Genomic DNA, 14252 nt, shown 5'->3' on the forward strand with positions numbered 1-14252 from the left:
ATGGCAGACTCACCAGGTGTGGCCAATTGCTCATCAACCGTCCAGATCCAGATATAAGGCTCTCCTTCCTGGGCTCTCCCTGTTCGCCAGCCAAGCTGCATGCATTCGCTTCTCGCTCGTTGGTCGCACTCCGCAGACTTTATGATGTCCGATTCTGATTCTGACGCCTCTCAGGGGCCTCCGATCCGCCATTCTTCCGTTGCCAATCCTTCTTCCCTCGCTCCCTTCCGTCGGAGCGCCCAGCTCGCCCCTCACTCTGCTGCCTGCTCCCCGTCATCTGTTCTCCGGTCCAGGGGCATCCGCCCAGCCACCGGCCTCGGCTCCGATCAGCTCGCTTCTCTCGCAGAGCTTCTCCAATCCGGTGGTTCATCGCCTCCTTCCCCACCCACCGCTGGTAAAATATCCAGGAAACGATCCCCGCCTCCGGCTAAGCGGCGCCGGGGCCGTCCCCGCTCCTCCGGTACCTCCGCTCCGGCTTCGGGGCCCACCTCAGCCGCGAGCCGCCCGGATGATCCCGCCCCGGTTGGTTCCCCGCTGGCCTCGACTTCTGCCCCCCCCCCCCTCCTTGCTTCCCGACCTGTCTTCGGCTCTGCCTCCCCTGGACGCCCAGCTGTTCACGGCAGCTCTCATCTCCTCCATGGATATTCTTCATCGATCTATCTCCGCTCTATCCACCCACCGGTGGTTCAGCCGAACCAGCCAGCTTCTCAGCTCTTCCCGGGAGCGTTTTCCCTCGCCGACGCCCGCCCCGGCCCATCGCAGGGTAAGATGTGGTGCTATGTCTCCTTTGTTTTAATCTGTCTCGCTGCAGCACGCTTCCCCTAACCCCTTTCTTTTCCCGGTCTCACGCTTGCTTCTCTCTTCTAGGCCAGCCGTATGTGCCCGCTCACGCCCATGTCTCGCCTCGTCTTCGCTCCAAGATCCTGCAGGGGCAGTACATGGTCTCCCTGTTGCTCCCCTCTCCTGTGGTCGACCGGCAGGTCGCTTCCTCTTCTGATTTCACGGCCGTGTTCCGCTCGGCCGATCCCCGCCTGTCCAGGGATCTTTTCATCGGCGAGTTTGTAGCTGCATTCGGGGTCTACAGGGACGTTATTTGCTCTGTTTATCCCGAGCGCCGAGTCGAGCTGGACTCTTATCTCGCTCTGATTGCCGATCTCAACCTAAAATACGGCCGGTCCCTATTTTACCATTACCACAAGGCGTTCTCCTCTAAAGCCGCCTCTGTTCTGTCACAGTCGGGTGTGCGCCTGGACTGGTCCGTCCTGGACACCGAGCTCCTGGTTATGTTGACTCACGCAACCCCATGCTTCTACTGCTCGGCCGTCGGCCATCGTAGCGCACTCTGTCCCTCCATTCCGTTAAGCCGGCCCCCTCCGCTCCTCCAGCCGGCTCACCGTACAGTTAACAGCCCGCCCACAGATCGCTATGGCCGGAAGGTGGAGGTATTTAACGACACGCCCATCTGCAATAACTTTAACTGGAGCGTTTGTTCCTTCCCTAATTGCTCCTTTCTTCATGTGTGCAGCTTCTGCAAGGACGCGCACCCAAGGTTCATCTGCCCTCGCCGGTTAGCCCCCCCAAGGCCCTTCGCGGGTCCAAACGTTGATCTCTCGTTCTCTGTCCACCCCCATCGTAGTTTCTGAGCTAGCCTCGTTGCTTCAGACCCACCCTGATAGATCTTTTGTCAATTTCCTCCTCACTGGTCTTTCCCAAGGATTTTTATCGGTGTTTCCCGCCCTCTCTCCACCTCCCTAGTGTGCCCTAACCTGCGTTCAGCGCTTGGGAAACCAGAAGTTGTGACCCAGCTCCTCCTTAAAGAGGTGTCTAAAGGCTTCTTGATCGGCCCCTTTGCGTCCCCCCCCCTTTTCCCTCTTTCGAGTTAGTCCCCTAGGCGTGGCCACTCGGAAGTTTTCCGGTAAAAAGCGCCTAATCCTTGATCTTTCCGCCCCTCATTCCGGCCCTCATCCTAGTATTAACTCCCTTATATCAAAACCCCCCTTTTCTCCTCCTACATCTGTCCAGACCTTCAATCCGTGCTCGCTGCTCAGCGCTCGCTCAGTTTCTAGATAAGCTCTCGCATCACTAACTGGTGGTGGAGTCTTTCGGCTCTAACTGTCGCTTCTCTCTCTCTCTGGCAGCATTATCTCTTTGGCAGCCCAAGGGGGCTTTCTATCTCTATGGCAACCCAAGCGGGCTCACTCTCCCCTTTCTCTCACTTCCCTTGCAGCCCAGGCGGGCTCACTCTCCCTTTCTCTCTCTCCTCTGGCAGCCCAAGCGGGCTCACTCTCCCTTTCTCTCTCTCCTCTGGCAGCCCAGGCGGGCTCACTCCCCTGCAGCCCAGGCGGGCTCACTTCCCCTGCAGCCCAAGCGGGCTCTCTCTCCCTGCAACCCAGGCGGGCTCACTTCCCCTGCAACCCAGGCGGGCTCACTTCCCCTGCAACCCAGGCGGGCTCACTTCCCCTGCAGCCTAGGTGGGCTCACTCCCCTGCAGCCCAGGCGGGCTCACTTCCCCTGCAGCCCAAGCGGGCTCACTTCCCCTGCAGCCCAGGCGGGCTCACTTCCCCTGCAGCCTAGGGGGGCTCACTTCCCCTGCAGCCCAGGTGGGCTCACTCCCCCTTTCTCTCTCTTTTTCTCTTTCTCTCTAAAAATGATATTTCAGACTGGAAAGCCTGTCGTGAGGGTTTCTTTTTTGGGGGGGCAACCTTTCTCACAGGCTCCTTCCTCACCTTCCAGCCAGTCCCTCGCCAGCTCGGCCCCTATGCCGGACTTTCAAGCTCACAGCGGTTCAGCTTGCATGTCCTCCGCCGGGGCCCGAGCGCCAAAGAAATCTTGTCAATAAAACCTTTCAATTGTCTCCTTCTCTCTCCGTGTGAGTCTCTCCAGGTTGAATTGCTGTTGTTAGTTCAGCGAGATCAACTGGACAGAAGCCGTCTAAATATAAATCAGGTTCTGAAGATACTTCTAAAGCTGCTGTACTTGATGATACATCACTGATAATAGTGGGAAGGACTCCATCAATCTGATAGAAATAATTGTATTGGTGAAGAAGCTCATGAAATCATCACTATTGAGAGTTAAAGGGATACCTGGTTCAAAAGAGCTCAGACTCTTTGTCAGACTGGCTACAGTGCTGAAAAGAAATCTGGGATTGTTCTTATTCTCTTCTGTCAATTAGATTCAATTTCAATTCAATTCAGTTTATTTATGTAGCACCAAATTACAACAAATGTCACCTCAAGGCACTTAAATAATATGGTCCAATTCAAGCCAATTGGAGTTCAATTCATTGGAATCATAATGAATGAAATCCAATTAATTAATTTGAAAATGATGAATAGTAAGCAGTTCTAGCTTTATAAAAGGGCTTTCTTATATGTTATTAGACTATCTTTCCAGACTATTTGATTCTCTAAATGTTGGGCTGTCAACAAGACAATCAAGTTCTGTGGGGAGCAAAATGTAGGTAGCCGTCCTCTGTTGTTGCACATGGCAGTGTAGAAAATGATAACGGAATTAATTTATTAAATTTGGTTCCATAATTCTCTGATAGACACCTACTATACATACATTTCTTCTAATGCAAACTCAAAAGTATTAAAAAATGGTCAGATAAGACAGGGTTATGAGGGATCACTGTTAACTGTTCACTCTCAATGCCATAAGTCAGCACAAGATCAAGGGTGTGATTAAGGCAGTGAGTCGGTCTGTGAACACTCTGAGAAAATCCAATAGAGTCTAATATAGAATCAAAGTTAATATTTAGGCTGTCATTTTCAACATCTACATGAATATTAGGGGTGGGTATTGGCAAAGAAGTCACGATTCGATTCGAATCACGATTCACATGCCACGATGCGATTCTATCACGATGCATCACGATACGTGAATTATTGCGATGCATCGCGATGCATTGCGATATTTTCACTGAACATACTTTTAAAAAAAAAATACAGCCATTACCAGTGGCTGACTGGCTGTGTATGGTCTGGATAGTGTCTTCAATTGATACATAACTCAAAGCAAATTGATGCAGTAGATCGCGAAAATTAGAATCGCGATGCATCGTCATGACGATTATTTTGCACACCCCTAATGAATATTAAAGTCATCCACTACAATGACTTTATCTGTACTCAGCACTAAGTGAGATAAAAAAAAATCGGAAATTTCAGACCCAAAATCAAAATAAGGGCCAGGGGTAGCAGCAGGTGGAAAGCAGTGTGTAAGTCTGTAACCCTACAACTCTAAACTCTGGGTTGTCATGTTTTTGACACATATATGTATGTGTGTGTGCATATGGTAAGTGGACTGTACTTGTATAGCTTTTCTAGTCTAGTTGACCACTCAAAGTGCTTTAACACTACATGCCACATTCACCCACTCACTCACACACCACAGCACGTTTTAGTCAGTGCTTTCTTCAATGCATTCATTCACATTCATTTATCAATAGACACATTGCTAGGCAACATGGGGTTCAGTATCTTGCCTACAAACCACTGACCTTCTGATAAGCGACTGCTCTTCCTCCTGAGCTGCAGCCACCCCGTATACATGCATGTGTAACTAAGACTAGCAACAGACTGCACAGAATCGTCACTTCGTCTCAAACTCCTGTGTTGAGCATAAGTGAAGTGCAAATGAAAGAAAAACTCCTCTTTAACAGGAAGATACACGTAGCACAACCAGATGCAGGAAGGCTGGAAAGGAAACACATAGAAAGTTTTTTATGTGCTTCATAAAAGAAGAATTTTACATTTTATTCTGGATTTCTACCCCCTAATGAGCCCCAACACTGGCAAACTGGAACAGGAACTGAATTAAAGCAGAATAACCCCACGTTTAAGACAGAGGCACCATCTCTGATCCTGCAAAAAAGCCAGAAATACCAGCATTACAACAAATCCAAAAACAACTTTCAGTCTATAACATGGCAAATGCACATTTTTAAATATATTTAAAAAATACACATTTATTTGACCAGGTATTGGTCTTTTCTTTGAGCTGTTCTCTTGGTTACTTTGTCCAACACAAGTGCTTTTTAGAAATCCAGAGACATTTATTAATTATTATTATTATCTTGTTTTTTCAGATTAAAATGTTTTAGAAATTAACTCTCTTTAAATCCTATGATTCTGTGTTGGTATGATGTCTACAAAATGTTCATGAAGTAAAATTTAAGTGTATTGCTGCTTCGCTTGGAGAGACGTTTGCTTGACGTTTCATATTGAAAGACAAATTAGAAAATGAGATGGACAGTAATGATGGTATGCAACTTATTCCTATTCTCTTTCATCTCTAAGTATCTTCAGCACCATCCATTTGTAATGAAACACCCATGAGACGGAAAGCATACAGAGAATTATTTTTTTTTTCAGAGGACTGAATAAGAATGAATTAAACATGATTTCAAGTTACAAAACTGAACCTGGGATCTAGGTTTGATACCTTGATCTTACAAAATTGAAATCAGTTACTTAGATTTTGATTACTGGGTACTTGTATGCTCTGCCTGAATTTATGATCAGGTCTGTTTTGCCATACAAAAATTGACTTCTGAATTTTTTCAAATGGTGGGATTTAGATCACATTATTTTTATTTAGCTTATTTCCAGTTTTCATGATGTGAGAGAACTATCATACATACCTAAAATCTCTCAAAGAGGTTCACTTGAGTTGAGATATGATGGTCTTCACATATGAATTATACCATTCTCAAACACAGAAAGGATAGTTACTTTTTTTGTATAAATGTGTATGCGGAATCACAAAAAAACAAAACAATTTAATTGTCAATCTAAATTAGCTATTCTTCCATCAAGATAGAAATATTTCTTTGTATAGGCAGCATGGTGGGGTGGGGGGAAGCAAATAAGAAAAAAATATGTATGTTGAATAACTTTGATCAATGCTCATTCTCTCAAATAAAAAAATGTTTAAAAAAAAGGTAGAAATGTTTCATCACAAAACAAGATTGATAGAACTATGATTCTCAATTACTATTCCTATATACATATTTAGAGCAAAAAGTCATGCCTTGTTTAAGCATTTGGCAGACCCTATTATCCAAAGCGACTTACATGTAGGCAAATAGGGTAAAGGTGTCTTGCATAAGGACCGGTACTACCTTTCATGCAGGGGATTCAAACCCAGGTCACCTACATGAAAGGTGGCGATCTTACCACTACACTATCCAGTCTTTGTGACTGTATCGCAACATCTGAATACGTGAAAACATTTGAATGCCTTCAAAGGTGTAAATGTGTTTAGGTAAAATGAACTAAAATATGTGAATGTGTATGAAAAATCGCAAGTGTATCAACATGGTAATATGCAGCAAGATACGCTGTCAGGAAGTACCCAATGACATGCCAAGTTGTCTAAAAGTGCGGCTGTGCTCGAATGGTCCACTCGTTCAATAAACAGTGCACTAAACAGTGAGCCAGCCATTTTTGCTAGCTACTTCTTTCACTTTTTAAAAAACTTTCAAGCGGCCCTTTGCTGCATGTCTTCCCCCTCTCTCTGCCCCCTGCTTCCTGTCTCTCTCCAACTGTCCTAAAATTAAAGGCATAAAAAGCCCCCCAAAAAATAAGATATAAATGTACAAAGAAACATATGAAACATCATGCATATAAAATGCATCACTGTAGAGAAAAACATTATTTCAATAAAACTTTTTCCAAAATAAAGTTTGTTTTTAAAGCCTTAGGCATTTCTAAACCATTGATGTCGGTGCTGTATTGATATAGTTCTTTAAAATAAAAGTGTAAAATTTGGTTTGCTGTCAGTCCATTTCCTTTTGTGGATATGAAATGTACCTTAAAAATAAAACAAGTTGTACAAAAAAATTAAATCTTCTTACATTTGGTAATTTTCAAAGTAAAGAAAAATGTCCTTTTCGTGCAAATGTTCTGAATGTCCAGTTTTCTTTTCAATAAAATGTTGTACATTCAACCAAAACATTTGACAATAAACAGTGAAAAAATAATTGTGCAATAGATTCATCATACAAGCCACAAAAATCACAAGAGTATTCAATATCAAGTTTAAATCTTTCTAATGTTTTTTTTACTGGATATATTTTGTGTATAATTTTGAAAGATACTTCCTTGATGCTACTTCTTAGTTCACCACATTTCCGTCACGTCGTACACTAAAGAAATAGTGAACAGAAGATCTGCACTCCGTAGGCATCATGGAGCTATGAGCAAACAGCGCGTGCTAATGCTACCTAGCTAACAGTAGCTCGCGCTAATGTTCGCAGCTAAATGTTGCAATTTTCTCACCCACTGAAAACGTGTGGCGAACAACTAATAATAATCCGACTCTACGGAGTCCGAGACGGAGCCCGGCAAGTGCCACCAGGAAAAAAAGAAAAAAAGGCCCGGAGAAAAACTGTGCGCACGGATTATTCAACTGTTCTCATGGTTTAGCAACCCGTCTGCACGGATTATTAGTGCAAAACCGAGAGCATAGTTTAATAATCCACGTGAACGGGTTTCCACCGTTTTTTTCCCCTCTCGTGGTGGCAGTCCCTGGATTCGGTAACATTGTGTCCACCTTCGCTCTAAAATCTTTTTTACATTCAGCATATTTTCAGGCGGTGCGACGGCCTGTTGAAATGCCGTCATTCTTCTTATCCTTCTTCATTTGCCAAATAATTTTTTTTTTTTTAATTATGTCACTGGGGTGATGGTTCTGTGAGGGACAGGACAACCTTGCAAAGCATATCTTTGATTTCAGTGAGACTTATTCCTGGTTAAATGAACACAACAACAACTATGATAAAATACTGATGACAATAATATAATATTACTTTATTACAGCACAGCTGTCAGTGATTGTAAAAGTCGATAGTGCAAATAAAAAAGGTTACAGCTGCAAAGCTGATGGTGTCATTGTTTCATGTCAAAGTTATAAAGAGAGATGTCGATTAAAACATGTTAAAATACAGCGCATACTTCACATTTGGTGTGTACGCCTTCGCAGTATTTGTACCTGTAAATAAAAGGCGCATAGTTATGAAGTACCGCTGCATTCAAATAGTGACCGGAGAAAAACATTAGTAAATCTAACTCCATCCACTATTGAATCCTCTATAAGTGAAAAACGTAAAACGAGTGCAGATTTTGAATACGGCAAACATTTCTCTTTTTCCTTCTTCTTCTTCTTCTTCTTGTAATTTATTGGCGGTTAGCATCCGTAATGTTGCATTATCGCCAACAACGGTACAATTATGTAACTGCGGGTGTGGAGCGTCAACGAAGGAGTGACAAAATAAAATAAAATAAAGAAAGAAAATAAATAAATAGACAAATGAATAAACAATTCACGAAATAAACTAAAATAAACTAAATCCTTTCAAAAAGTCCTGTAGTCTTTAAGAAATTAAACACAAATCTCCAAGCTGAGGGCAACATTTCTCTTAATGATGTGTCTGGTATTAAAAAAGGAAGGACAACCAGTACTCAGCCACTTCCTGTTTATGTTCCACAAATGACGTCACGTAGATAATATTTGACAAGCTGTTTTGAAACCAAAACAGCGGATAAACTTCAGAAACAACAACCCAGTGTTTTACTAAAGACTAGATTAATTTATCCTCCAAACCCAACCACGTATTGGACCACCGGGGAGGGAGGAACACCTTCGGTTTCAAGTTTTATACGCGAAGTTGCTCACCGAAGCAAGCTAGCCGGGCTGCTACATTAAGCTAACGTTAAGAGGGTAACGTTTGCTGTGAATTAGCTAGCAAGCGAGGAAGCAACCGAGGGACTGAACAAAACTTGATAATTTACCATTCCCAGCGTCTGTCAGCATGGAAAATAAGTACAACCTTAAGAGTCCAGGTAAGCTGACTTTAGAATGTTATCCAGGTGTTCTTTAGTTATCAGCGAATTTCGACAGACCGAACGGAAACCCACCACCTTTTTACATTTCCCTATTAACGTACAATAACTCTTAACAGCTTTCTCTTAAATTAATTGAACACGCTCAAAGCCCATTGACACGTTTTCTCAGCGTTTGTCTTCGCTGGCTTCTTTCAGTTGTGAACTTCACCTGGATGTACTTTGGTATGTCACTGATATGTAGTCAAAACTGAACATTCAGCCTTAGTCTGTAAAATCTTATCCGCACAGTCTATGGCTGTTGTTGCCATGTTCTTATATGTTATGAATCAGTTTTTACTGATGCATTCCTGTTTATTTTAGTTGGAGAATTTAGTAAAAACGATTTAATAAGCGGAAGACACATGGGGTACTTGTAGTACTGATTTGGGATTGTACTTAGAAGTACAGTAGATTGTTGTATTTTTTTTTGGTAACAAACAGAACCTGTCAAAAAATTTAAGGCAGCCACCTATTTATCCAAACTAGTTACTTGTACTGCATGTGATTTAGGCATTATTAGGACTTATAATATTTTTTCAGTAAGCAGAATCAGAGGACCGGGTTGTTGAGTTTATTGTATAAACAGTGGAAAGAACGCTCTCAGGCCTCTTTGTCATTTAAATGGTGATTTTGCAAAGAGTGGAGGATGTGACCTATAGACATGGCTTTGTAACACAAGAGCAGCTGCTGTTAGGAAATCTGTTGGATACCACGATGGTCTGACAGACTATTTGAAATAAGCTGCTCTGTCAAAAAAATTAAATCTAGGAATCCAAGTAGGGCTAATGTGGTCAAATAAGACAACATTGTTGTAATTTAGGTAAGCACAGGCTCTCAGCAAAGCAGCTGTGGGTGGATTTTTAGACACTTAAAAAGCTTTTCTTTTTCTAAACAACTCTGTCAAATCCTTATTTTTGGGGTAATGAACTTATTTTGAGTCTGTTTGAAATTTTGTTTATTATGTAATTAACTTTTTTTTTTAACAAATAAAGTATTTTACAATTGAATTAGTTTTTAAGGATTAAGCCACTGATCGTGGCAAAGAAATTACAATTTAAACACATGAGTGCACTCTTCTTAATTTTTGTTACATGCTTTTTGTGTTCTCCGTTGTGTAAACAGGCCTGTTTGACAATTTGAGGTTAGAACTTAAAGATGTGGCATGTTCCATCTGTTTGAATATTCAGATTGTTTGAACATTTTATATTATTGTAGTATGTTAGAATTAGGTTACATAAGACACTAGATTAAGAAACATTGATAGCTTTCTCAAAGCCTCTTTCACATGCGGTGTTGTCTGGCAATATCAGAGGGTTAGCTTTCCTCAGAGAACTGAAACTAAGAATAAAACCGCTTGTAACTTACTGAACGACTGAGTTTATGCCACGTATCAACAAGCACTCACCAGTATGTTAGCTTAGTGCTTAGTGTTTGCTCTTCTGGCGAACAGCTCTTGTTCCAGTTAGAAATGGAAGGACACACACACACACACACACACACACACAGGAGTGCGTCCTTGTGCAGGTGCTCGATACCCATACCCATAAATAGAAATAATGTGTTTAAGGCCATTGCGTTGGAATGTTTGTGCTGTTTTTTTTTTTTTTTTTCCAGTTCCCATAAATTTCGGAACAGATCTCAATAATTTTAGGAAGAGTTTTTGTTTGGTGCTCATGTTAAATCACAACTGACAATTGACCATAATCAAGGGAAGAATAATTCATTGTTCATTACTCAAAAGGATACCTGAGAACAAGATTGCAGTAGAACACAATCACTCTTAAACCTCTAAGCTGTGAGTGAGCAGGCCCTGCTGCCTGATAAGGAAAAAACTATTCTGCTCTAAAAGTCAAAATAAAAGAAACAAATAATGCCCGATGCTGAAGTGTATATTATGAGGGTTTAATGAACAACAAGTGCAACAAATAATGATCCAAAAATCTATTTATATTTCAAAGTCTCTTGCAATTAAATGTTATGGTGTACAAGCCATATGCTTCCCTTGTACCTCCGGAGGTTTGACTAATACCTGGAGCAGTTCTTACCACCCCGTGAAGTGCTAATGTTTTTTTTAAAAACTACATTAGAATACTACAGTTTTTACTGGATTTAAAGTACTGTCACATAGAGCAGGAGCAGCTCTCTTTCATACTCCTGTCTTTACCTTTTATACCTGTTGTGGAAGCAGCGGAACAATTAAAAATGCTCCGACTTGGCAGGAATTTTCTTCCCTTCTTCTCTGCGTTTCCTGTCTTTGATGTTGCTTTGTTATTATGCAACATTATCTCCTCTCTCCTCTCTGGACCTGCTATGAATCCTTCCCCGTGGCAGACACTCAAAATGTGCATTACATAAGATGATTAGGCATGCAGAGATTATCACCCGTTGCTGTAGGCCAGAGACCTGATTTCTCCAAATTCAACAGAGGCCATGGGGACATTTGCGGAAAAGGGCTTTTCCTTGTCCACTCTGCTTACTATCAGTTTAAGGAACAGCCAGACATGGACAATGGGAATGGAAGGCAGCCAAGGATGTGAAGCACTGGAACTCATAGTGCATTTCGGCATGCGTACAGGCAGCAATGTGCTGAGGAAGTTGTGCTGAGATTTGGAATGCCATTTCTTTCCCTCAGCATTCCAGCTCAGCCTTCTATGGAATTACTGCAATGTTCAAATCTTCAGTCCAGTAGTGTTTGGTAGTATCAGTGCAGGAAGCAGTGCGTCAGTTATCTCATTTACAGTGTTACACGTTGTAACTCACTTAAGGCATTTTCAGTCATGAATACCAGAGATGCACATGAGAATGTGCAAACAATTTGATCTGATCTGTTATGCAGTTGCCTTTCACACGAGCACATCTTTAAGGAAGGTCCGCTCTCTCGCTGGTATTGCTGGGGGGGTGGGGGCTATGGCACATCGTGCAGAAATTATATTGTGGAAATGTCTGTTTTCTTTATAACACGTTGACAACAACAGACAAGACAAGTACATGTATTTGTACTTTTCTGCAATAGTAGGGAGAAATATTATTTGACATACTCTCATCTTCTCATTTATATATATATATCTTTTTGTCTCTTTCTCTCAGGCTTCCCCATTTGTTTTAGTAGGAGATCTGCAGCTGCACAGACTGGTGCACAGTTAAGTTTCGTGTCCGTTGCTCAGTTAGTCTAATCTTCTATATAGCCACATAGCAGTGAATTCAATTCAATTCATTTTTATTTATATAGCGCCAAATACAACAAATGTCATCTCAAGGCACTTAGATAGTAAGTCCAATTCAAGCCAATTGGAATTCAATTAATTAATAATAATCATAATTCATAAAATAATCCAATTCGTTCAAATAGAGCCAATTCAAAAACAATTTCCTAGCTAAGAAAACCAACAGATTGCACTGAAAACTTTTTGTTTTTCGGTCCAATCTCCCGGCCTGAGCGTGCCTGAGGTGACTGTGGAGAGAAAAGACTCCCTTTTAACAGGAAGAAACCTCTGGCAGAACCAGACTCAGGAAGGGTGGCCATCCGCCTCGACCAGCTGGGGTTTGAGAAGACAGAAAGGGGGGGGGGGGGCCGCAGCGGCCGCAGCGGCGGCGGCACTGTAACACCATTCAAAGGATATCTGTTGGAACAGGGAAACACGAGTTAATGACCACAATAATGTCACATATACATAAAGAGAGTAAAGTGAGGAAAGGTGTGACAGATGAGGCCCCCCAGCAGTCTAGGCCTATAGCAGCTTAACTATGGGATGTTTCAGGATCACCTGAGCCATCCCTATTCAAGGTAAACACAAGAAACTTGTGCTAACGAAAAAATGAATAAATAAATAAATAAATAAATAAAGGACCAGACTCAGTGAGTAATTCCCTATACTCCCTATATAGATCTGCTCCTCACACCACAACAACCATCTTTTACAGCCACAAGCTACCTCAGCCTCTCACCAACTGCACACCAGTCACAGCGGGGTGGGGATGCAAACCCTGGTTTGGGTAGTGGGAGAAATAAAAGAGGTAAGAGAGGCGGGAATGGGATTCAAACCCTGGTTCGGGTAGGGGGTAATGAAAGTATAGAGGGTGCCAGAGGTGGAGGCAGAACAAGAGACACTAGCAGACACACTATCAGATTCAACAGACCTAACTATAAGCTTTATAAAAAAGGAAATTTTTAAGCCTAGTCTTAAAAGTGGAAAGGGTGTCTGCTTCCCGGACATTTACTGGCAGCTTATTCCACAATAGAGGGGCCTGATAACTGAAGGCTCTACCTCCCATTCTACTTTTAGAAACTCTGGGAACCTCAAGTAAACCTGCAGTTTGGGAACGAAGTGCTCTGTTAGGAAAATATCTTACAATGAGATCTTTAAGATGTGATGGAGCTCGGTCATTAAGAGCTTTATATGTAAGGAGAAAAATCTTAAATTCTATTCTGAATTTAACAGGGAGCCAATGAAGAGAAGCTAAAACTGGAGAAATATGATCTCTCCTGTTAGTTCTCATCAAAACTCTGGCTGCAGCATTTTGGATCAACTGAAGGCTTTTCAGAGAATATGTGGGACAGCCCAATAATAAAGAATTACAGTAGTCCAATCTTGAAGTAACAAATGCACGGACTAGTTTTTCTGCATCACTCTGAGACAAGATGTTCCTGATTTTAACAATATTACGAAGATGAAAGAAGGCAGTCCTAGAAACCTGTTTTATATGCGAGTCAAATGATAAGTTCTGGTCAAAAATAACTCCAAGGTTCCTCACTGTAGGACCAGAAGCCAAGGAAATACCATCTAGAGTAACTATATAGCTAGACAATTTCTCCCTGAAACGCTCAGGTCCAAAGATAACGACTTCAGTTTTGTCTGAATTTAGAAGCAGACAGTTCTGAGTCATCCAGGTCTTTATGTCTTTAAGACATGCTTGTAGTCTGACCAACCTATTGGGTTCATCTGGTTTTATAGATAAGTACAGCTGAGTATCATCAGCATAGCAATGGAAATTTATGCCATGCTGTCTAATAATGTTACCTAATGGAAGCATGTATAAAGTGAAAAAAATCGGTCCAAGCACAGAACCCTGAGGAACTCCATGACTTACTCTGGTGTGTGAGGAAGATTCTTCATTTACAAGAACAAACTGAAATCTATCAGATAAATATGACTTAAACCAGCCTAATGCAGTTCCTTTAATCCCAATAACATGTTCAAGTCTGTGTAATAAGATACTGTGATCGACCGTATCAAATGCAGCACTGAGATCCAACAGGACAAGCACAGACACAAGTCCGCTATCAGAGGCTAAGAGGAGATCATTGGTAACTTTCAGCAGTGCAGTTTCTGTGCTATGATGCACTCTGAATCCTGACTGAAA

At 42.1% G+C, this 14252-nt stretch overlaps 1 protein-coding gene across 1 annotated transcript in view; it reads left to right on the forward strand.

Moving 5' to 3' along the window:
• Window positions 1-8469: 8469 nt before the first annotated feature.
• Window positions 8470-14252, forward strand: part of ube2j1 (ubiquitin-conjugating enzyme E2, J1) — a 39470-nt gene continuing 33687 nt past the window's right edge. The window contains exon 1 of the mRNA XM_075459693.1: window positions 8470-8849. Coding sequence (XP_075315808.1) covers window positions 8819-8849 — 31 coding nt within the window. The 5' untranslated portion in view covers window positions 8470-8818. The remainder of the gene's footprint in view (window positions 8850-14252) is intronic.

Source organism: Odontesthes bonariensis, chromosome 24 (assembly GCF_027942865.1).
Source record: "Odontesthes bonariensis isolate fOdoBon6 chromosome 24, fOdoBon6.hap1, whole genome shotgun sequence".
Lineage (NCBI taxonomy): Eukaryota > Metazoa > Chordata > Actinopteri > Atheriniformes > Atherinopsidae > Odontesthes > Odontesthes bonariensis.